Below are 23,998 nucleotides of genomic sequence, written 5' to 3' on the forward strand. Positions count from 1 at the left end.
TGAGTCTACATGAAGTTTGGCACCTGCTGTTCAACTCGACAAAAAGTAGTAGTATTAATGACAAACTAAACAACAATGACGTAAGAGCAATATTTTAACACCTCTTTTGTTTTTTGTCCAAAATACTTTAGCTAAAGAGGGGCATCGTGAGCTACTGGTCTTCAGAGAAGGACTGCAGATCTGGAAGTTTCCAAGCTTTAGCACTAAATGATGCTACTCCACTGGATGATGGGCCTGAAGAGATGTGGCAGTGGCAGCTTCCCCAAACTTTGCCTTCTGCCCTGGACAGAGACTGATTATTGTCGGTTAATGACTTTTACTGTAGCATTGTGATTGTGAATTTAAAAAATGTGCAAAACCGAATCTCCCGGCTTTCCTTACATTAGATGATCTTTGTGTGCTCTAACATTGATGTGCACTCCAGTATAATTTTATTCACAGTCTGGCTAATTTGGGAATAAACCACTTATGTGTATGTCAGTACATGAAGCACTAAATACCAAAGTACTGACTGTGGTGTTTCTTCTTCTCTGTTAAAAAATATTACAATAAATGTTGGTAATTTCATGCTAAGGTGCGTAAGTAAAATATGAAGCTGATATTGATGGTTTGTCAGTTTTATCCCTAGAACACTGAAGGCTTATTCATACTGGGTACATAAAAAAACAGCAATTATCTGTCATTAAATGACATTGTGGCATGTTAAATGTCACATTTGCTTATGGTCATGTTATATTAATTGACATAATTTTGAACAATATTTATTTCTGTTCGGGTTCAGATTATGTCATTAATAATTAAATATTTGTTTCTGTCTTAGTGCCACAAAGTTAGAAATCCAAAATTAGTAAAGAACATTAAGGTTGTTTTATGGATAAAAGGACTTGTTTTCACGAGGATTTATATTATGTTTCTGTCCTCACAACATGAAAACACTTCCGGGCCTATGGCGAGTGTACACGCCAACACTCACAGGGATGCTTTACCAATGACTCCCCCAAAAAAGTAAAAATTTTTCCCAAACACTTCCGGTGTAATAAAAACGCAAAAATGATCACAATACAATCTATTCTTTAACACTTATTTCATATGACGTGTTAATACAATATACTTTAACAGTAGCACCTTTTGTCAGTACTTCATTCCGTTAATTTTAGTTTATTGATAAAAAAACACAGCCCTCGTTTGTAAACCCCAAGAAGAACAACATGTTTCATGGCGTGTCCAATCATGTTGTATTGTGACGCTATTGGAAGTTGTAGTTATTTCTTCAAATTTCTTCCTAAACGGAAGAGTGAAATGGAAAACTTTAAGTGCATTTAGGGGTTTAAATTGATGAGTGACACATTTATTTGGACTGAATTTATAAATGCAATTGATATACAAAGGTGAAATAAAATTTTTACCACATTTTGTGATGCCCCCTGCTGGTGATAACAGCCTACATGATAGTAGAAGTCAAGAGCTTTGTATAACAGTTAGTCCCATGATTCTAGCCCCTTTTGTTGTTGAATTAGCATTCCTCTGGAATGCCACTTCCTTTCCAGCTTTTTTAAAACTTTTTAAAGTCCGCAGCTGGGAATTATACCAATGAGCAGGTCCTCTCTGAGAGAAAGCCTTCTTTTTCAAAGGTGCAACACTATCAAGTGTTGTATGCAGTGAGGCTGCAGCATTATTGACAGAATAATCTACTTCTGTGGGGGTAAAATTATATCTGCCCTCTATTTTTTTTTTCCGTAGATGGTGCTGAAGTAAATAATGATGGTATCACTTCCTTAAATTTAGTTACAGCACTGTCAGACAGACATCTACTGTAATGATGTTTATTCTCAACTGCTGTACAATCCATTGTTGTAAATTGAAACATTATTTTAAAAATAATCAGAAAGAAGAGGGTTCTGCACAAATACTGTTAATTGTTCAGTTTCTAAGCCATAAGTCAGGACAAGGTCAAGGGTGTGATTAAAACTGTGAGTCAGTTTATTTACATGTTGAGAAAAGCTAATTGAATCTAATAATGGATTAAATGCAGTTGTAAGGCTGTCACTTCAATGCCAACATGAATGTTAAAGTCACCCACAATAATCACTTTATCTGAACTGAGGACTTAGTCAGATAAAAAGTCTGAGAATTGGGATTAAAAACTCAGAGTAAGGAGCAGGTGGAGGATATACAACAACAAAGAAAACTGGTTTCTGAGCTTTCCAGTCTGGATGAGAGAGACAAAGATTTTCAAATGAGCTATAATTGCAAATTTAACATCTGGGCAAAATATTCAAACAACACATTTTCATATAACTTTGCTAAAGTATACAGTGACTTTCTTATCAAAACTTAGGGCCCCTCACCTAGAACTCGATCAAGACGTATTAAGTAAAATAACGCATAAATTTAAAAAACGAGCCAGTACAAGATTTGTACTCATATTTTAGTGGTCTTTCCAAGTGGAAGCATCCATTTTTTCAAGACAATGAGAAAACCACAAAGAATCCAGAACCTGCTATCAAAGCAACAGTTTGAAAAAGTTTTACATATAGTCTAACATACAGAAAAAGCAATGTGATGCTACTGTGGCTTATGAAACACAAAAGTGTGTGTTATTCAGTGTCAAACAGCATGCCATTACACCACAGGGCAGTCCAATGAATACAGATGCAATACAATCAAAGGTTGTCAGGTCTTAAGCCATAGTGTACTATGTAGCTAACAAGCATTCTTTTGTAGAAACACCACCTTACTTCATGAATTTCAAAGACTTTTGAAGGTTAAGGTTTTTAAAAGAGAGGTACTAGAGGGGTCCTGAAGAGCCCTTTCAGTCCATCTGGTAATAAGTGAGTCAATAGTTAGTGTAGATGTGCCCTATCAGGAAGTAGCTTGCATCAACATGACCACACCTATTCTAATATGCCAACCTCAAATTCACTCAGCCGGAGAAGGGACAAGAAACTCACGAAAAAAAAAAAACAATATCAGGCACACTTACAAATATATCTAAAATACTATATTAAATAGAAATCAGAAAAACTTTCTCAGTGAGCAGGATTATAGATTATGCCATGCTGCCAATACAGTGACTAATCACCCTTTAGAGGAAAGATAAACCAAGCGAGTAAGCAGTGAGTTGCCTGCTCTGCTTGATATTCTGCACATTAACAGTTGAGATGCTAAGTATTGCTTTCTACTCTGACTCAAGTAATTTCATGTTTCATCTTCTAGAGACAGAGTTCCATAATGTGTTTAGCCAAATAGGCAAGCCCTACCAGGAGCAGTGGGACACTGTAGCCTAGTTCCATCACAAGTGAAACTACAAGTGGATTAGGAGAACACAGTCCCTCCCTGAGAACAACGCCCCACCTTGCAATCTAAAATACTGATCTGGGTCTCTTTTAAAATTTAATGGGTTCTTTCTTACCTCGTGTTCCACCTTTCCATCAAGTTGCCTGAAACTTGGCCTGGTAGTTTTTTTTTTTTTGTAATTTTGCTGACAGACAACCAAAGAAACATTGGCTTAACTAAGCCAATGTTTCTTTGCCATAATTGTCTTCCGGACATGTTGACTCGGACTAGTCTCAGTCATGGCTTCTTGTCTCACCTGGTCTTTGGTTTCTAGATGACCACCAGTTTGCTTTTTTTCTGGCCAGTGAGGTTGGCTTCTATCCTAGCAGAAAGAAGAGACTGTTCATGGCTTTAGGTAATGATTATTTCCAAATTGTGTTTTTCCTGCAGAACAACCAAAATATCATACTTTTATTTTTATTTTTTGACACTGCAAAAAATATCCCCAATATTTTGTTTCCAAGATTTAGTTTCTTTGCTCAGAGTTGTTCCTTGGAGTTGTTTTCTGTTTCTGTTAGTTTTAACTTTTCTGAAGTGATGAGGGGAGTGATAATATTCTACATCTGACTTACATAAAAAACAGCAGGAAGACAACAGTGTTTTTTTGCCATTCCTTTGTGATCAGCCTTGAATTGATCTCAAAACCACTTTGATCAAGGACTAGTCTTACTCTAGACCTACCTACAGCCCTTGTACCAACACCTTCGTGCTGTTTCACACATTTTATTTTGCATAGACATTGGAAAAACTAAACAAATCATTATGGTCGGATGTGCAGTTAGAGATGAAGATAGTTTGAAACATATTTAGTCTTCATGTGGGTATCTATATTGACGCTACTGTGGCGCTCAGCTAACTATAGTGACTATGTCAGTTAGGTGCTGAAAGGTGTATTGGTTCATTTGTGACAGAGCTAGGTTCGAAGTCTCCCCCCACTTACAATCCTTGTACTAAACTATGCTACAATCCTTGCCCACTTGTCTCTCTCCTAGATGCACCAGGATAAATTTAATATTGTCTGACTCTGGGTCCAATTGTACATACAAAGATTTCCAAAATGTTATGTTTCTCAAATAGCAGTGACATTAAGAAACCTTTTTTTTTCATTTGTTATCACTGTTAGATAAATGCTTTTGCAATATGATGTTCAGGTATTGATAACAAGGAACAACCTGAGACAAGCTCTTGTGATTGCCAGATCTAGTTCTAGCTTCAAAATTTTGAACTCATCCCAGAAGTCTTCAGGCAGCAAAACAGTAAAACAACAACAACTGTGCTCACAAGTCATTAAGAGACACTGATAATTATGTAGGTGCAAGTGCGTTTTTTCCTTTTGTTCCTATGTCTTAGTCCAAATGATGCAAAGTCATGACGACATCCTCTTTGCAGACAAGCAAGCCAGTCAGTATACACACATGCCCACACGCAAATGTTTTCATTCTTAAGTGTAAAATTATGAAGCTTTACTTAAATATAAAGGAAGGTAAATGATGAACTGTGCCAGTTAAAAAAAAATAACAACCAAGAAACAAAAACTGGAATTTATGAGCATTGCAGCACAAACTATACATTACCATCAATGACATTATTTTCTAAGGTGAAATAGCTGCACATCACACAGACATAAAGATATTAAGTTATGAAAATAAAACCTACATAAATTAAACTTGTATTAAAAAATATATTACATACATATGCATAAATAAATTACATAAGTTGAGTGAATATCAGAATGATATAGAAAAAAGCCAAAAATAAAAGCCAATGAACACAGTTACTCAATGCCTGTAACTGTATGGCACATCGTCTGAAGGCTATCACTGTGATACACTGTCCACTGTAAATAAAGTTAACATAAACTGTTCCACTTCTCCACATGAGCGCTACACCCTGTGCTTTGATACCCATGCTGTAATGTCATGATGTCCATTGTCCATAAGGTTTGTACATTTACCACGAGGCACATCTTCGACATTCCACAGGTGGTCTCATTACTTCGTTACTACTTCCTATGCTGAGAAAACTACATACATCCTAATGTCACATGTACATGTCATTGAGGGTTCAGATGAACCACTCCTTCTTGCTCTCATCTATAGTTTCAGTGAAGGCTGGGTCATTCACAATGATCGCTGCGTCGGCACAGTCTGCTGACTCCGCTCCCTTGGCCTCATTAGTATGGTAGGAGCCTTTATGACGAAACATATGACGGATCACAAACACCATGATGCAAAGGACAGTGAAGATCACAGTGGAGATGATGCCTGGAAATAAAACGAATCAGCATTTTATTTAACAGACTGAACAGCTGAAATATTCTGTCTGATGCTTCAATTATAGAAATGTCAGAACAGAAGTAGCAGTGGTCCAAAAAACAAAAAAAAACTTCCCCAGAATACAAATTGATGTTGTTCGATTCTCCCTTCCTGGGAAGCATCCATGTTTGCTAACACCACACCCTCAACATGTAGCACAGTCTTTTACTTACAAATTTGTAGTCCCTAGGCCACAACCAGGGATGACAACAGTGCTTCTCACTGGTTGATCCTCATATATGTGCATACACTACGCTCAAAAGAACAACCCAATTTTTCCATTTTTCTAAGTTAGAAATTATGCACTTTAATGTCTCATTGTACTCTCAAATCAAAGCATAGAGGAAATAAACAAATCAAGGAGAAAAAAAAAACTATTTAGAAACCAAAATGTATTCTAAACTTTTGACTCATCAAAGTAGGCATCTTTGGCAGATGTAACGCCTGAACACACTCGTGGCATTCTTTCCACAAAGGAAATCAAATATTCTTTAGAAAGTTCTTCCCAATTTCCCAGCTGTTTGTAGGTTGCTTTGCATTCGCTCTTCTGTCTAGTAAAGATAAGATAGTCCTTTATTTCTCCCCACTCCAGGGAAATTCACATTGTTACAGCAGCTTATGTAGCAATAAACATGGTAGTAGGAATAAAATAATAATAAAATAGTAGTAATAATATTTACAAAATGTACAGGGATGAGAAGTGAGGATGAAATAGTACAGTACTGACACACTGTAAACAATACAATGTAAAAATAAGTTTCAAAAGTGCAAAGATGTAGCAGTGCAAGAATTGCTGTGCAATTCTTTTTGATTCGGGGCGATATGATATGAGTCAGTTTATGTTAACATCAGCCAGTGATGCTGATGTTGTAAAGTCTTACAGCAGATGGGATGAAGGACCTGCGATAGCGCTCCTTCTTGCAGGGTGGATGTCTCAGTCTGCTGCTGAAGGAGCAGCTTAAAGACCCCACAGTGTCATGCAGTGGGTGAGAGGGATTGTCCATGATGGATGTGAGCTTTGCCAACATCCTCCTCTCACCCACCTCCTCTATGGAGTCCAGGGAACAGTCCAGGACAGAATCGGCCCTCCTGACCAGTCTGTTTAGTCTCTTTCTGTCCCTTTCAGTGCTTCCCGCTCCTCAGCAGACCACTGCATAGAAAACAGCACACACTACCACAGAGTCATAAAATGTCCAGAGCAGAGTCCTGCACACTCCAAAGGACCTCAGTTTCCTCAGCAGGTGGAGATGACTTTGGTCCTTCTTGTACAAGACCTCTGTATTGTGTGTCCAGTCCAGTTTATTGTTGAGGTGAACACCCAGGTATTTGTATGTGTCCACCATCTCAATATCCAAACCCTGGATGTTCACTGGTGTAGTCGGAGGTGTCTTCCTCCTGCAGAAGTCGATAATCATCTCCTTCGTCTTACTGGGGTTGAGCTGCAGATGGTTTCGCTCACACCAATCAACAAAGTCAGAGATGACCGCCCTGTACTCCCGCTCATCCCCCTCAGATACACACCCGACAATGGCTGTATCATCAGAGAACTTCTGGAGGTGACAGCTCCCAGAGTTGTAGTGGAAGTCCAATGTGTACAGGGTAAAGAGAAAGGGGGAGAGCACTGTCCCCTGTGGGGCCCCCATGCTGCTGACTACCACATCAGACACACAGTCCTGAAGCCTCACGTACTGTGGTCTGTTGGTGAGGTAGTCGATGGTCCAAGCAGCCAGGTGACAGTCTACTCCTGCTCCTTCAGGCTTCAGCCTGAGCAGAGAAGGCTCGATTGTGTTGAAAACACTGGAGAAGTCAAAGAACATGACCCTCACAGTGCTGTCGGTGTTCTCCAGGTGAGTCAGCAATCTGTGCAGCAGGTAGACGACTGCATCATCCACTCCAATGTTCGGTTGGTAAGCGAACTGCAGTGGATCCAGATGTGGGCTCACCTGGGGACGGAGGTTCCTGAGGACCGTCCTCTTCATGGTCTTCATCAGATGAAAAGTGAGGGCCACAGGTTTGAAGTGGTTAGGCTCCCTGGGGCTCCTGGTCTTTGAGACAGGAACCAGGCAGGAAGTCTTCCATAACAGAGGAACCCTCTCCAGAATCAGGGTCAGGTTAACGATGTGCAGCAGCACTTGACAGAGCTGGTCTGCACAGTCTCTAAGGAGTCTGGAGCTGATTCCGTCAGGACCTGCGGCTTTTCTGGTCTTGATCTTTTTCAGCTCACTTCTCACCTGGTCAGCTGTTATGGAGAGACTGGGGGTGGTGGAGGAGGGTAGCAGGAGGAGGGGTGATGGTGGTGGTGGTGGGTGAGACGAGGAGGGGTGATGGGACTGTATGTGGAGTCTGGAGGTGGTGGAGGACAGGGATCGGAGGAGGGGTGCTGTTGGTGGTGTTGGTGGTAGAGAGCTGAGGTGTGAAGAAGGAGCTGGCTGGTCGGTGCTTTGATGAGAGGGGGTAGGGGTGAGAGGAGAGTCAAATCTGTTAAAGAACAGATTCAGCTCATTGGCCCACTCCTGGTCTCCTGCTGCAGCTCCCCTCTCATGGCCTCTGCTGTAACCGAGATGGATCTCAGGTCTTTCCAGACCTCCCTCGTGCTATTTTCCTGCAGGTGAGATTCCATCTTGGACCTGTAGCTGGCCTTGTCATCCCTGATCTTCTTCTTTATCTCCTTCTGCACCCTCCTCAGCTCCTCTTTGTCCCCAGATCCAAAAAGCCCCCTCTTCTCCTCCAGCAGGGCCTTCAGTTCAGGGGTCACTCAGGGTTTGCTGTTACAGAAGCACCGCAGTTTCTTGGTCGGTACAGTGTTCTCTGCACAGAAGTTGATATAGTTCGCAATAGTGTCCGTCAGTGCATCAATATCCTCCCCATGTGGGCCACACAGCACATCCCAGTCTGTCGTCTCAAAGCAGCCCTGCAGCGCCTCAGTGGTCTCATCAGACCACTTCTTCACATACCTCATGGCGGGGGTTGTTTCTTTACCATAGGTATGTAAATGGGCTGCAGTCCCACCAGGTTGTGATCTGAGCGGCCCAGTGGGGGCAGGGGGGAGGAGCTGTATGCATCCTTGATGCTTGCATACAGTAGGTCCAAGATTTTACTGTCTCTAGTGTGGCAGGTCACATACTGGGTGAATGTGGGGAAAGTGGCAGAGAGTGATATATGATTAAAGTCTCCTGAGAGATGATAATAAGAGACTGAGGGTGTGATGTTTGCAGCTGGGACACTTCACTGTGGATGAGTTCACAGGCTGCAGCCGCATCAGCCGAGGGAGGGATGTACACAGTAATAGCAATTACATGTGAATACTCCCGGGGCAGATAGAATGGACGCAGACTAACCGCCAGTAATTCTATATCTATCTCTTTAACGCTAATGTGCCCAGCATTACACCATCTGTCATTCACATACAGTGCGAAGCCCCCACCTTTTTTCTTACCAATCTCCCTCACGTTCCGGTCCACTCTGACAAGATGAAATCCGTCCAGAGTTAAAAGTGAGTCCGGAGTGAGTTTGTTCAGCCATGACTCTGTGAACACCATGAGGTTGCACTCCCAATACTACCAACTTGATGGGGGTTAAGTCTGGCCATTCCCGTGTTTTCAAGCTTACCATCTTGTTCTTTTTTCCTAATGTAGTTGTGGCATAGCTTGGACTGATGTTTTGGGTCATTATCTTGCAGTCGGATGAACCCCTGACCAACTAGGTGCACACCAGAAGGTACTGCATGGCACTGTAGAATGCTGTGGTAGCCATTTTGGTTCAAGGTACCTCTCACTCTGTACAAGTCATCGATCCTGGATCCAGCAAAACAGCCCCAGACCATCATGCTTCCTCCTTCATGGTTGACAGTTGATGTCACATACTGAGGAACCATCATTTCGCCGACTTGACTGTGTACAAAAATCCTGGATTATGAACCAAAGATTTCAAATTTGATTCCAGTCTTCAGTAGTTATTGGCTGTGTTTCGTGGCCCAGGCAAACCCCTTTTCCACTTCTGACGTCTTAGCAATGGCTTTCTTACTGCAACTCGACCTGTCAAACCTGCAATTCGAAGTCTTCTCTTCATAGTTGAAACTGAGACTTGCTTACTACGACTACTATGAAGCTGCGCTTGAAGCTGTTGTCCTGTGAGTCACCTATTAGGCAGGCTGTTGACTCTCAGAAACTTGTCTTCTGATTCTGTTGTGGCTTTGGGTCTTCCAGACCTCTTCCTGTCAGAGTTTCCCCCAGTTTCGGAGTGCCTTTTTATGGTGAAGAAAATTGCACTCACTGACTCCGTGACTTTGTTCACAATTTCTCTATAGAAAAGACCTACATTTTTAAGTGTTATGATGGTCTGTCTCTCTCCTATCTATATAACATCAGCATCACAGGCTGATGTTAACATGAATTGGACTCATATCATATCACTCCAAATCAAAAAATTTGCACAGCAATTCTTGCACTGCTGCATCTTTGCACTTTTGAAACTTATTTTTTCAAGCCACTTTATATTGTGTTGTTTACAGTGTGTCAATACTGTACTATTTCATTCTCATTTCTCATCTGTGTACATATTGTAAACATTATTACTATTTTATTTTACTATTATTTTATTGCTATTACTATGTTTATTGCTACATAAGCTGCCGTAACTGTGAATTTCCCCTGGTGTGGGGAGAAATAAAGGATCATCTTATCTTATTGTTAATTGCCTTTTCCTCGTCATTTTTATACCAACACGCTACTTTCTGCAGTATAGTACTGTTCAAATAATGCTCTCAAGGGTATAGTGCCAAGGTGTGTTTCAACACTGCTTTTATACAGACTGAGGGGGTTGTAAGCAATTAAGTTGGGAAACCTGTAGGAATTGGTAGCACCAGCTTTCAAGGCTTGATCAACCTCCATTGCTGCAAAACAGCTTTAAGTTGTTAACCCATTTCTTATTCCCTGAAAAAGGCCTTTTTGTATAATTCTGAAATGTACATTGTTTTTCAGTTTTGGGTAACCTTACCTTTTTTTTAACCTCTGGACGTTTACCACTTAAAACATTTCAAGCTATTCATTGGACTTGAACTACTTGACTTTCAATTCTAAAGGTATATTGCCTGAAGAATACAATGAACACATCAAAAACTGCAGCTGACTACATAATACTTCATGTCTTATTTGACATGATTAAGCTTATTTGTATTCCCAGGGTATATAAGAGGCCAATTTATGACACTGCACATGCAAAAGCCTGGAGTGGTTTCCGGCTTACATTCAAACTAGCACAACTCAGAAGTTGTCTCACATAATGTCTAAAACAAAAGTTATGTGAAGCCACAATGGCAGCCATCTTGGCACTGCTGGAAATTGGCATGAATGAGAGACAGGTAGCAAAAAATTGAAAATCACCAAGACAGCCATTCATTACACCAAGAAAAAACAAGCTGAACATGGTACTACCGAATTGCTAGCTGGTTGCAGCAGGAAACATCTTTCAAGAGTTGACCATGCACTCATCCGTTCCTGTGTCAGGAATCATCGTCAGACCTCCAGGGACCGTAAAAATAAGTGGACACTGTCGAGAAATGTGACTTGTTCGGCAAGGACAGTTTGACACCAACTTCTTTTAGCTGATCTGAAGTCACAAAGGGCACGGAAGAAGCCCTTCTTCAACGAAAGGCAGAGGAAAGCACAATTACTCTTTGCTGGGGATCACAAGGCTTGGACTGTTGATGATTGGGATAAGGTTTCTCTTCAGTGATGAATCCAATTTTCAGTTGATGCCCACTCCAGCCAACTTAGTGGCTTGGAGGAAGCCAGGAGAAGCCTAAAAACTAGACTGTCTTGCCCCTAAGGTAAAACATGGGGGTGGATCAGTGATGATCTCAGGTTGTTTCAGTATGGGTGGAACAGGATAAAAGCAACTGTGTGAAGGATGAATGAACCAGGTCATGCACAGGGCTACTCTTGAAAACAGACTTCTTCCATCAGCTGGAAAACTCTTTCCTGTCTCCAATGACTGGATTTTCCAACAAGACTCTTATGCCCCTTGCCACACAGCAAGGTCAGTTGAAGCTTGGATGGAGAACCAGAACACTGGAACCATGCCTTGGACTGCTCAATCACCAGATCTAAGTCCAATTGAAAACCTGTGGAAAATCACCAAACGCAAAATGGAGAATCACAAGCCCATAAACTAAACAAATTTATTTGAATTTATGCAACAGGAATGGGCTGCTGTGACAGCAGAACAATGTCAGAAGCTGGTGGAGAGCATGCCAAGATGCATGGCTGCAGTCATCAAAAACAATGGTTACGCAATCAAGTACTAGCTCCTGTGTGTATCATGTGACTAAAACAGACAGAAAAGAAAACATGGAACATCTAAAAGCATTGTTTTTGGCAGTGCAGTGCCATAGCTACTAATGTAAGAACTTAAGTGATTTTGGTTATTATCAAGAAAACTATACAAAATAGCTAGATATCAGCTCTTAAACTCGCATGAACTGTTTTGTTGTTATCATTATATTTGTCCAAACAAATGTGCCTTTAGTTGTACCAGGCACTAAAATGAACAGGAAATTGAAGAAAACAAGGGTGGTCTCATCATTTTTTCCATGACTATAGCTGGGCTCACCTTCACGCACAGCAAGGGTTCCGGAACCAAAATACTGGAGAGGGGTTGGACTCTCTCCTTTTCTGGAGTTGCCCAGGGTGAGAATTGCCGGGCAGATGTGGGGATACTCATGAGCCTCTGGCTGAGTGCTGCTTTGCTGGAGTTCTCCCTGGAGAACGAGAAGGGTCACCTCTCTGCCTTCGTGTCAGAGGGGAAAACTCTGTCGTTTGTGTTGATGCACCGAACAACAGTTCGGAGTATTCGGCCTTCTTGGACTCTCTGGGCGGTGTCCTGGAAAGGGTGCTGCCTGGGAACTCCATAGTTCTCCTGGGGGACTTCAACGCTCATGTGGGCAATGATGGAGAAATTTGGAGGGGGGTCATTGGGAGGAACGGCCTGCCCGATTTGAAATTGCACAGTGTTTTATTATTGGACTACTGTGCAATAGACTAGCTAAATCGAACACCATGTTCGAGAAGAAGGTTGCTCAAAGTGTACCTGGTACCATAGGCCAAAGGTCAATGTAGCGTACTAAGGAAGCAGAACATTCCAGAGCAACACACAAAGATCCAAAGACTCTCTCCCAAAGCTGTAAATTTGGTAAGACACCATTTCAGGAGACAGCTAACCCAAAATTCACCTCCAAATGGAACATCTCCTGATCGGATGTTTACGAATAAAGGATCACTCATGGGACTTTTGGAGACAACAGGATGCCTCCTACCTCCACTAGAATCTGATAAGTGTCATAAAGTGTCAACTGTGAGGAAAACCACACCTCTGCAGGATTGGCATTCTGACTTTCTGATCTCCCAACCTAACACAGAATTTTCTACACAAGAGTGAATAGAACTGTTGTAATGTTAAAAACGTTAAGATGTGTTGAGTTGGTCATACATGTAATGTAGGGGTGTATCCACAAGGCGGCAGTGTGAAGCCAGAGTGACATATTAAGAAAGTGACCTCCGGTGGTTGTCTGCTCTTGTTGTTCATGAAGACCTCTGCCCTGTAACATGTATTGTGCATACGTCCGCATGGACTCTTTGTTATCAAGTAGGTTCTAGATAAAACACAGATAAAATGTGAGCAATGTGTCGCGTGCTTTCTTTCATGTGGTAAAGTTACCACATACTTTTGGCGACGAGGTGAACTTTTTTTTTCGGACGTGTCTGTCGGTTTGTTTCGTTGTTAGCTTAGCTAGTCGACAGTGTGCTAGCCAGCTAGGCGGCTATGGATGAGCAGCGGTACTGACTCGAAGGGAGCACCGCACGGAGACGACGCGGCAGAGGAGTTTCGCGAGGAGATGAGTCCTCGGGTCCAGATGGCTACGTTCGGGACTATCGGTGAATTCGTGGAGGAAAACAAAGATTGGACGGAGTATGAGGAGAGGTTGGACACTTTTTCCTTGCTAATGGGATTACGGAAGAGGCAAAGAAGCGCTCTATTCTCCTGAGTGTGTGTGGGGCGAAGACATACAGGCTCATAAGGAACTTGGCCACACCACGGAAACCAGGGCAGATCCCGTATTCAGAACTTGTCCAACTCGTGAGTAACCACCACAACCCCAAGCCCTCAGTGATAGTCCAGCGGTTTAAATTTCACAGTCATTTTAGGAAGCCTGGACAGTCTATAGCTAACTTTGTGGCTGAGCTTCGACAGTTGTCAGAGCATTGTGACTTTGGGACAGTATTAGATGATATGCTCTGTGACAGGCTGCTGTGCGGAATAAATAGCGATGCCATACAGCGCCGCCTGCTCGGAGAGGCCCCACCTTTGTCTTTCAAAAAAGCCCTGGAAATTTCCCAAGGTATGAAGATGGCTGAAAACAATGCCAAAGGCATTCAGAAAGGACATGGAGGGTCACAGATGGCACAAGTGCACCAAATATGGAGGAAGTCTGGTAAAGAGGCTATTAAAAGCACAAAACGAGTGCAATGTTTTTGGTGTGGAGGACCACACTTTGCAAATGACTGTAAATTTAAAGATGCTGTCTGCCATGCATGTAATAAAAAGGGACATTTAGCTACAAAGTGCAGGAGCTCAAAGGGGAAAGGCAAACCAACACGAGCAAAAGCCCAACAGGCTGACACACACCACCTCAAGGAGGAGGACATTGATGCTGTGTGTGCCTATAATATGTTTGGAGTTGAGGCAGAGGATGATGAGATGGAAAACACACCGCCAGAGCCCTATTATGCCACAGTCACAGTCAGTGGGCAGGACATTAAGTTTGAGATTGATTCTGGAGCAATAGCATCAGTTATCAGTGAGGAAACCTATAAGCAGACATGGCAGTCTGACCTACCACCCATTCACCCATCAAAACTCAGGCTCAGAACTTACACAGGGCAGCCCATCCCACATATAGGAGTGCTCTTTGTGGACACTGCAGCTGAAGGTCAGAGAGCAAGAGCAAGGCTGGTGGTTGCTAAAGGTTCTGGACCTAGTCTTTTGGGCCGGGATTGGCTCCGCAAAATCAGACTGAACTGGCATGACATAAAGTATGATACTGAGCTTACTTCAACTGAAACCATTCTGCAGAAGTACAGTGATGTTTTCAGAGATGAGTTGGGGATGCTTAAAGGGGTTACAGTGAAACTGCATGTTGACCCTGAGGCTCCACCACGTTTTTATAAGCTCAGACCTGTGCCATATGCCATGAAAGGCAAGGTTGAGGAGGAGCTTGAACACCTGCAGCAACTGGGCATCATTGAGCCAGTCCAGTTCTCCAGGTGGGCAGCTCCCATTGTCCCTGTGCTAAAGGAGGACAAGATGGCAAGGATTTGTGGTGATTATAAGCTGACTGTAAACCAGGTCTCTAAGCTAGCAGAGTACCCATTGCCGAGGGTGGAGGACCTGTTTGCAACTCTCGCAAGGGGCAAACGTTTCACAAAACTCGACATGAGCCAGGCCTACCAACAGCTGCTCCTAGATGAGGATTCAAAGGAGTATGTTACCATCAACACTCACAAGGGCCTTTTCAAATACAACCGTTTGGTTTTTGGAGTGGCATCAAGCCCTGCCATTTTCCAAAGAACAATGGACACTTTGTTCGAGGGGATTCTGCAGGTGGCAGTGTACCTGGATGATATTTTGGTCATGGGGGCCACAGAGGCAGAGCATCTCGCTAACCTGGAACAGGTGCTCAAGAGGCTCTCAGAGGCAGGACTCCGACTGAAACGGGGCAAGTGTGTGTTCATGGCTTCGAGCATGACTTACCTGGGGCACAAAATCACAGCTGAGGGACTGTGTCCAGTGGAAGGCAAAGTCAGGGCCATTAAGGAGGCCCCAAGACCCAAGAGCCTCCAGGAACTCCGTTCATTTCTGGGGATGGTCAACTATTATGGCAAGTTTTTGCCTGACCTCTCAAAGGTCTTGGCCCCATTGTACAAACTGCTTCGACACGACACAAAGTGGAAGTGGGATCAGGAGCAGGAAGCAGCTTTTAAGGAAGTTAAGGAGCTCCTCCACTCTGACAGACTTCTGGTTCATTTCGACCCTGAGAAAGACATTTCGCTGTCATGTGACGCCTCTCCCTATGGAGTCGGGGCAGAGTTGTCGCATGTGATGGAGGACGGTTCGGAGAGACCCATTGGTTTTGCTTCAAGGACCCTGACTGCAGCGGAGAAGGGTTACTCGCAGTTAGACAAAGAAGGTCTAGCGGTTGTGTTTGCAGTGAAGCGCTTTCACCAATACCTCTACGGCAGGCCATTTTCGATTGTTACAGATCATAAACCACTGCTGAGCCTGTTCAGTGAGGTTAAGTGCATTCCACCACTAGCTTCAGCCAGACTACAGCGCTGGGCCCTAACTCTATCAGCTTACCAGTACACCATATTGTACAGGGCAGGTAAGGATAATGCAAATGCTGATGCGTTGAGTCGGTTGCCTTTGCCGGAGGCCCCGTCTTCTACGCATGTACCTCCAGAGACTGTGTTTTCCTGAGAAAGACTTGTAGACATGCCCATAACAGCAACTCAGATCAGACACTGGACTGAGAGGGATCCAGTCCTCTCCAGAGTCAAAACACTCCTTTTGCAGGGCTGGCCAAATGCCGTGGAAGGGGAGGAGCTGCGGCCATATGCTAAACGTAAAACAGAACTGAGTTTACAGGATGGTTGCATTTTTTGGGGGTCAAGAGTTGCTGTACCGCCTCCTGGGCATAATCAGATTGTGGATGAAATACATGAGACACACCCTGGAATGTCTAGGATGAAAAGTCTAGCAAGGTCCTATGTCTGGTGGCCAAACATGGATGAGGATCTGGAGCACAAAGTGAGGTCATGTACACAGTGTCAAATTCATCAGAACATGCCACCACCAGCCCCTTTACATCCATGGGAGTGGCCTGACCGCCCCTGGTCCAGATTACATTTGGACTTTGCTGGTCCCTTTCTGGGACAAATGTTGATGATAATGGTGGATGCTCATTCTAAATGGATAGATGCTCATATCATGAATAACATCACAGCCACCTCCACCATAGACAAACTCAGACAGGTGTTTGCAGTCCATGGTTTACCTGAGAGCCTAGTCACAGATAATGGACCGACATTCACAAGTGAGCTGTTCGCTGAATTTATGCAACAGAATGGCATTCATGACATTAGGACGGCTCCTTTCCACCCAGCTTCGAATGGTTTGGCAGAGCGGGCTGTGCAGACTGTAAAAGAAGGACGGAAGCGGATGACAGGAGATTCTCTGAGCATGAGGCTCTCTCGTTTCTTGTTCAAATACCGCCTCATACCACAGACAACGACTGCACGCACCCCAGCTGAAATGCTGATGGGACGCAGGCCTAAGTCAAGGTTGGACCTGCTGCACCCAGACATGAAGGCACAAGTGAAGGAGAAGCAGATAAACCAGAAAAACAGACATAATCATGGTGCACGGGAGAGACTGTTGAAACCTGGTGACCGTGTCTATGTGAGGAATTTCAGCAGTAATAACACTCTGTTATGGCTGCCTGGGGTTGTCCTGAGACAAAGTGGTCCAGTCTCCTATGTTGTTAAATTGGCAGATGGACGTGTGTTTCGCAGGCATCAAGATCATGTGCGCTTGCGCCATGACACAGACTCTGAAGTGGGCAGCTCCACAGAGTGGCCTTGGTTGGGACAGTCCACTGTAAGAGAGTGTTCCCGAGTGACAGTGCAAGAAAGAGAACCCCAGGAAGGGTTAGTGGTTCCCTCTGATGAAGTGGGACGTCCTCACACAAGCCCACTAACACCAGACTCCCCCAACCCACCATCACCCATGGTATTGTCTAAGTCACCCGAGGTGCTGCGCAGGTCACAATGCGCTCGCAGGCCTCCAGAAAGACTGAATGTTTGATTTGACATTTATGGTTGGTTAAAGTAAACTGTGCCATGTTGTTAAAGTGTTTTACTGGCAAAATGTGGTTGAAAAAAAAAAGGTGCTTTAAGTTCACAGATAAGTGGGTGACCTAAGTCTCCATTGTTATTAATTTGTGTTACTCTACTTGGGGAGACATTGAAGCTTAAAGAGGGGGAAATGTTGTAATGTGAAAAACGTTAAGATGTGTTGTTGGTCATACATGTAATGTAGGGGTGTATCCACAAGGCGGCAGTGTGAAGCCAGAGTGACATATTAAGAAAGTGACCTCCGGTGGTTGTCTGCTCTTGTTGTTCATGAAGACCTCTGCCCTGTAACATGCATTGTGCATACGTCCGCATGGACTCTTTGTTATCGAGTAGGTTCTAGATAAAACACCTATAAAACGTGAGCAATGTCGTGTGATTTCTTTCATGTGGTAAAGTTACCACAAGAACAGTTTAAATCAGAACATGAAAGAAATGCATCATTTTCGGAGTGACGATCTGGACTCAGTCTCTGATACCAGGTTGACCAGGATGGAAGAAGAACACACCAAATCTGAGGTGTTTGTGGAAGATGCACACACGATACCAACACCCCCCCCCCCCCCCCCTCTCTGTCACAGACCACAGCCATAAAAGACACAGAGAGACTTTTTTACTCTGAGAATATTTACTCCCTATGTCTTCTTTTTCTTATTACTGAATGTATATGCTTGTATGTTTAACCATGTTATAAGTTGGCCTTCATATAGCCTAAAGTCTACAATTAATTTTTAAGTTTATTCTTATGTGTACAGATTTTATAATTATCTTAGGAACCATATGAGATGAACACATTGTGTTTGGTGTCATTTTAATCATTTATTCGGTATTATTTCAGATCTGTGAGCATCATAAATATTGAACAATTGGATTTGTACACTTAAGAAATGAACTAAGAGCAAGTTTTAAAGGTATTTGACCTCTGATCTCTCCTGAACAGTGAAGCTTAACACCACCCCATTGGGAGGAACACATCCATGATTGGTTAGATGCTGAGTTGCATTTGGCTTCAAAGCTTTCTATATAGAGGAAAGTCACTGGAATGCAACTTGGTTTTGGTTTTGGTTTAGTTTTAGTTTTGTTATTGCGCTTTTTGAGGGCTTTTGAAAATGTGGCTTTATGAAGAATGTAACTTGGGCTTTTAGAAAAATTCAACTTAGGTTTGTAAGAATAGGATTGTAACAAAGGATCTTAGGAAAATGCAACTCTTAGAAGACTGCAGCTGGACTTAAGAATTACTTAAGAACTACAACAGTGCAAATATTTTCTTGATAACTATGACCTTTGACTCTTAGTGTTTTTACTTCGGCACACTTTTGCAATGCAAACCTGCTAAAGCGCCTTCTTGTCTCTGCGTTCCTGAACTAACTCATCCAGCACATCGTCACAGCTCCACATCCTGCAGCAGCCTCCCTTTCACTACTACAAAGGCTATGCAAGTATCTCTTTCCTTCTGCTAAACGGGTGAATTACAAATTACAATTGGTTTTCCAATTTTCAAGTCATTCTAAATTCATCACCTTTTCTACCAACTGCTTCCAGTGACAATCACAGTTCATTAGTTTATTTATCTGCATTTATCCATTCATTTATTCACTGTCTGTTGTTGTCATGTCATTGTTGTCTATTGCTTGTTCGTAGAATTTGTTAATAAATGTTTGTATATAAGTATCATCAGTTCTACCATGTATTTCTTTGTTTTGGGAATTGGAGGTCAATGAAATCAGAATTTATGACTGAGACTGAATGAGAGTGATCAACTTCATTTTAATCAAAGTCTCTTTGAGACTTAGCTTAAATTGATATTTTCCTCAGGCAAGCTGAGGATGGTTCCCCTAAATTAACGAGTGCAATTTTAATCATAAAGTGTAGTTTCTACCATTTCTACACGTTCTGTTACAGTCGATGATCAACTTCATAGTCGTATCATCAGACCTCCGGCCATATATCTCAGACACTCGGGTGAAGAGAGGAGTAGAGCTGTCAACTGATCACCACCTGGTGGTGAGTTGGATCTGATAGCGAAGAAGACTGCTGGACACACCTGGCCAACCCAAACGTGTAGTGAGGTTGAACTGGGAATGTCTGGCCTAGGATCCTGTTTTTCCTGCATACTGGGGGAGATTGGGGACATGGAATTGCAGTGGGCCATGTTCAAAGTCTCCATTGCAGAAGCAGCTGTCAGTGGTGCCTGTTGTAGCGCAACCCAAAAACCCGCTGGTGGACACCAGTGGAAGGAAAGCATCAAGCTGAAAAAGGAGGCTTTTAGGGCCAGGCTGGTTTGGTGGAAAGAGCATTTTAAGGAACTTCTGAATCTGGTAAAGAATCTGCAGAGAAGGAAGAGCCTAAAGATTCGGAGGAATCTTTGTTCATATCCGTGGCAGAGGTTGCCAAGGTAGTTAAGAAGCTACTCAGTGGCAAGGCGCCAGGTGTGGACAAGATTTGCCCTGAGATGCTGAAGACTCTGGACATTGTGGGATTGTCTTAGCTGACATGTCTCTTCAATGTTGCGTGGGCATCAGGTACGGTGCCAGTGGACTGGCAGACCAGGGTGGTGGTTCTCATCTTCAAGAAGAGGGACTGAAAAATGTGTTCCAACTACCAAGGTATCACATTTCTCAGCCACCCCAGGAAAGTTTACTCTTGGGTGTTGGAAGGGAGGCTCCGACCAATTGTAGAACCTCGCATCCAGCAGGAGCAAGGCGGATTCTGTCCAGGTCGTGGAACAGTGGACCAGTTCTTTACTTTTGCGGAGCTGCTGAGGGTGTCATGGGAGTTCGACCTGCCAGTTCACATGTGCTTTGTGGATCTGGAGAAGGCCTACGACCTTGTCGCCTGAGAGGCTCTGTGGGGACTACTGCAGGACTATGGGACACCAAGCCCACTGGTACAAGCCATTTGGTCCCTGTACAACAAAAGTGAGAGCTGTGTCTGCATACCCGGCATAAATTCAGACATGTTGCCAGTGGGTTTTGGACTCCGCCAGGCCTTTTGATGAAGATCTGATTCCATTGTGGAAAGAATGCCATGAGTGTGTTCAGCTGTTTTATCTGCCAAAGGTGGCTAGCTTGATAAGTCAAAAGTATAGAATACATTTTGATTTCTAAATTGATTTTTTTTTACTTCATTTGTTCATTTGTTCTATGCTTTCATTTCGGAGTACAATGAGATACTAACATGCATAATTTCCCAGTCCCCCCAAAAATTTAAAAATTAGGGTGTTAAAAATTAGGGTCCTTGCCCTGCAACACTCTCAGGAAAATGTCAATGTGAGGGTGGGAAATAAGGCATTATAACACATCCTTGACAATGGTAAGTAGCAGAGATGTGCTCTTTACTAGTTGTTCCATTTAGATAGCCAATGCCAACTTTCCCAGTCCCAGAGCACCTATATGAAAAAAATACTTTATTTTTTACTGCTCCCTTATAGTTCTTTTACCAAGACATATACATTTGAGTAAATTCTCTTATTTCAGACAGCCATCTCTTGCTGTCAGACTTATTGAGTCCAATTGATCCATGCTATAGGTTCTGGTTAGGTGGATCAGTGTGTCAATGTCTCATTCAATTCTGGCATTACAGCTTGATGTCATACGTATACTGGAGGTGGCCGATGGCCACTCCCCTTCTGAATCTGTATCCCTATCTACTCATTATGAAGAATAGAGAGATTTAGACCTATACAGAAGAGCAATGGGAACAATGTATCACTTTGATATATGCATCACTTAATGGTAAAATGTCATGACCTTGGAGCTGGCTTTCAGTCTTGTTTTCCACAGCTGAACTGAATTCTTAATGAAGGTTATCAGTGCCTAGTAACTCTTGCATAGTGCCAAGCACTCTAGCATTCATCTGAGGTATTGAATCAAAGGTTTTTATGTTGTAATTTTGGGCAGCACTCAGATTGGTCTGCCCAGTCTTCCATGGGCAGTCTTAGAGTCTTGGTCTTTTGCAACTCATAGTCATCTGTAAGAACATGGTATTCTCTTGGCCTCTGCTTCTCAGGTATACTGTATTTCTTTACCTACCAGACACATCTATAATGCTGTGTTAGGCAGGCTCTAGAGACTTAGTTATGGACATCTTAAGCATCCATTACCTATCGATCAAGACACCCTTCTGTACATTTGTAAGCTAACTAACATCCGTACAGCCTTTCCTAAGCTTAGCTTCCAACACTCTTCTTCAAAGGGGGCCACACTCTGCATTTTTTACTCAATTTTAGACCCAAGTATGTCCAGGATTAATGTTGCAGTGGAATATATGAGTTCATTGGTTTCTATGGTGGTTGTAGTTGGGAAAGTGCGGAGCTGTGTTGACATCTGCAAGTGCCTCTTCTGAGTGTCTCGCATCCAGGGGTTGACTGTTGACTGTAGTCCATCTCTGTTTTCATAGTGCAAAATGCAAGAATTTGTGTTTCTGGGGGAATTTAGAGGTTTTTTGGATCTTCATCTAGTGTAATATCCCCTACATTTTTTTAACCTACATTTTCAACATTTATTCCTATGTATGCCAATTTCTGATTGTTAAACCTAAAAAAAGCTCTTGACAGAAACAAATATTGTGTGTATTGTTGTTATTTTTGCTTTGCCAGCCCATTCTGTAGTACATAAAGCACTGTCTGCACTACACACCACATTCTGCTATATGGGGAAAAGATGCACTGGCTTTTTTGTATTTCTTTAAATCAGTTACAGTTGTGAACAGGACGAAACAAAGAATGTGGCTTCAAGTTCACTCAAAAAAGTAATGGCTGGAATTGTTGTGGAGAACATTTGTGTGCAGCTCACTGAGTGCAGCTGTTGTAGCACTGTAATTAAAATGGATAATCCACGAAAATAACAACTAGAAGAGCTACCTGACCGCACAATTAAAATGCTTAGCAACACTTCCAGTTTCATTTTCAGTGTGATATGTTGCAGCCCAAAGCTTGCTGTTGTTGTTTCCCATGGTGAAGAGCATTTTGAAGAGAAAATGCTAACTGAAATTAATGGCCAATGGCAGGCTTATAACTCATATATTGAGTCATACTAGGACTTTGTAGAGTTTTAAAGTTTAAAAACATTGCAGTTTTTACCTCCAATTATGGCAGAGTTGCGATCCACACCATCACCAATGGCCTTGTCCTCACTGAAGGGGAAAACAGCTCCAGCTGTGGGTAAAGCAAAACACTGGTTAATCTGTTTGAACCCTGACATAAACTCTGCTATTTCTGATTGTGATTTTGGCATGCCCTTATTTTCCTTGAAACTGTCATTTGTGTATGTCTCTACCTGCTTCTATGTGCCACGGGTCACTAGCGGAGGCCATGGGGGAGATAGTCAGGGGTGAGGCCCCACAGTTGGATGGAACTAATATTCCATGGGTACTGACAGGTGCTGTCATGCCAGAGCGCAGTGCAGCTTTTAGTGGCGCCACACTGTTAAGCTGAACTTTCGACAGGCAGCCAACAAAACCAGGCGTGTTGTAGCGCTCAATTAGGATGGGATCAATCTGTCCTGTTTCTGCAAAAAGGACAGAGCAGGGTTTTTTTAAATTATTGATACATTTAGATCCTTTCAAATATTTCTGGAAACAACACAACTGAAACTGTTCTCCGAATTTTCAGATCTCAATATAAATATTCGGATACCATCGTAACGATACTTGGGTCCAGCCCTAGTAAAGTTATGCAAATACGAATATTTGACACTTTATGCTTTACATGATCAAATTAGAAAAGATAATGAGCTGATAACAGAGTCTACACAACTGTTGCACAGTAGAGAAATCACTGCTACACTGATACACCTAAAATGACTATGTTTGGTGAATTTCCTGTCTTTGCCAATTTTGGTTTCTGATTAAAGACAGTCTCACTGACTATCAGAGGGCTATGAAAGAGGCAAAATGTCAATATTTATCTAATATCATCTCCAGCAACAGTCATCGCCCCAGAATTCAGTTCAACACAATGAACTCTTTTGTAAACCCATACACCTCTGTTCTAACTGGTGCTTCAGTTTAGACTTGTGATAGTTTCCTTCACTTTTTCACTAATAAAGTTGTCACTATCAGGCAGCTCACTGCAGGATATTTGAATGTTGACTTGACAGTTGCTCCGGCACATTCTGCTGTGTTTGAGCCGTTTGAACTGGTTTCTCAGTCAACTCTCACTAAAGTGGTACAACATACGAAACCTACAAGCTTCCCCTTGGACACTGTTCGCACCAAATTATTGTCAGAGATTTTTAACATTGTTGGTCCTAGTCTGCTTAGTTTTATTAACTCTTGTCTCAGTTCTGGACTTGTTCCAGCTGCATTAAAACATGTTGTGGTTGGCCTCTCCTTAAAAAAACCTCAGCTTGATCCTTGAATTTTATCAAATTTTATACCTGT

General features: G+C 42.6%; 1 protein-coding gene across 1 annotated transcript in view; it reads right to left on the reverse strand.

Annotated features, from left to right (window-relative positions):
• Positions 1-1,957: 1,957 nt before the first annotated feature.
• Positions 1,958-23,998, reverse strand: part of LOC111577504 (contactin-associated protein-like 2) — a 90,032-nt gene continuing 67,991 nt past the window's right edge. Inside the window, exons 23-25 of the mRNA XM_055014851.1 lie at positions 22,894-23,124; positions 22,698-22,772; positions 1,958-5,600 (exon numbers count right to left, since the gene is read on the reverse strand). Of these exons, the coding sequence (XP_054870826.1) occupies positions 5,401-5,600; positions 22,698-22,772; positions 22,894-23,124 (506 nt within the window). The 3' untranslated portion in view covers positions 1,958-5,400. The remainder of the gene's footprint in view (positions 5,601-22,697; positions 22,773-22,893; positions 23,125-23,998) is intronic.

This window comes from Amphiprion ocellaris, chromosome 10 (assembly GCF_022539595.1).
Source record: "Amphiprion ocellaris isolate individual 3 ecotype Okinawa chromosome 10, ASM2253959v1, whole genome shotgun sequence".
NCBI classification, from domain to species: Eukaryota; Metazoa; Chordata; class Actinopteri; family Pomacentridae; genus Amphiprion; species Amphiprion ocellaris.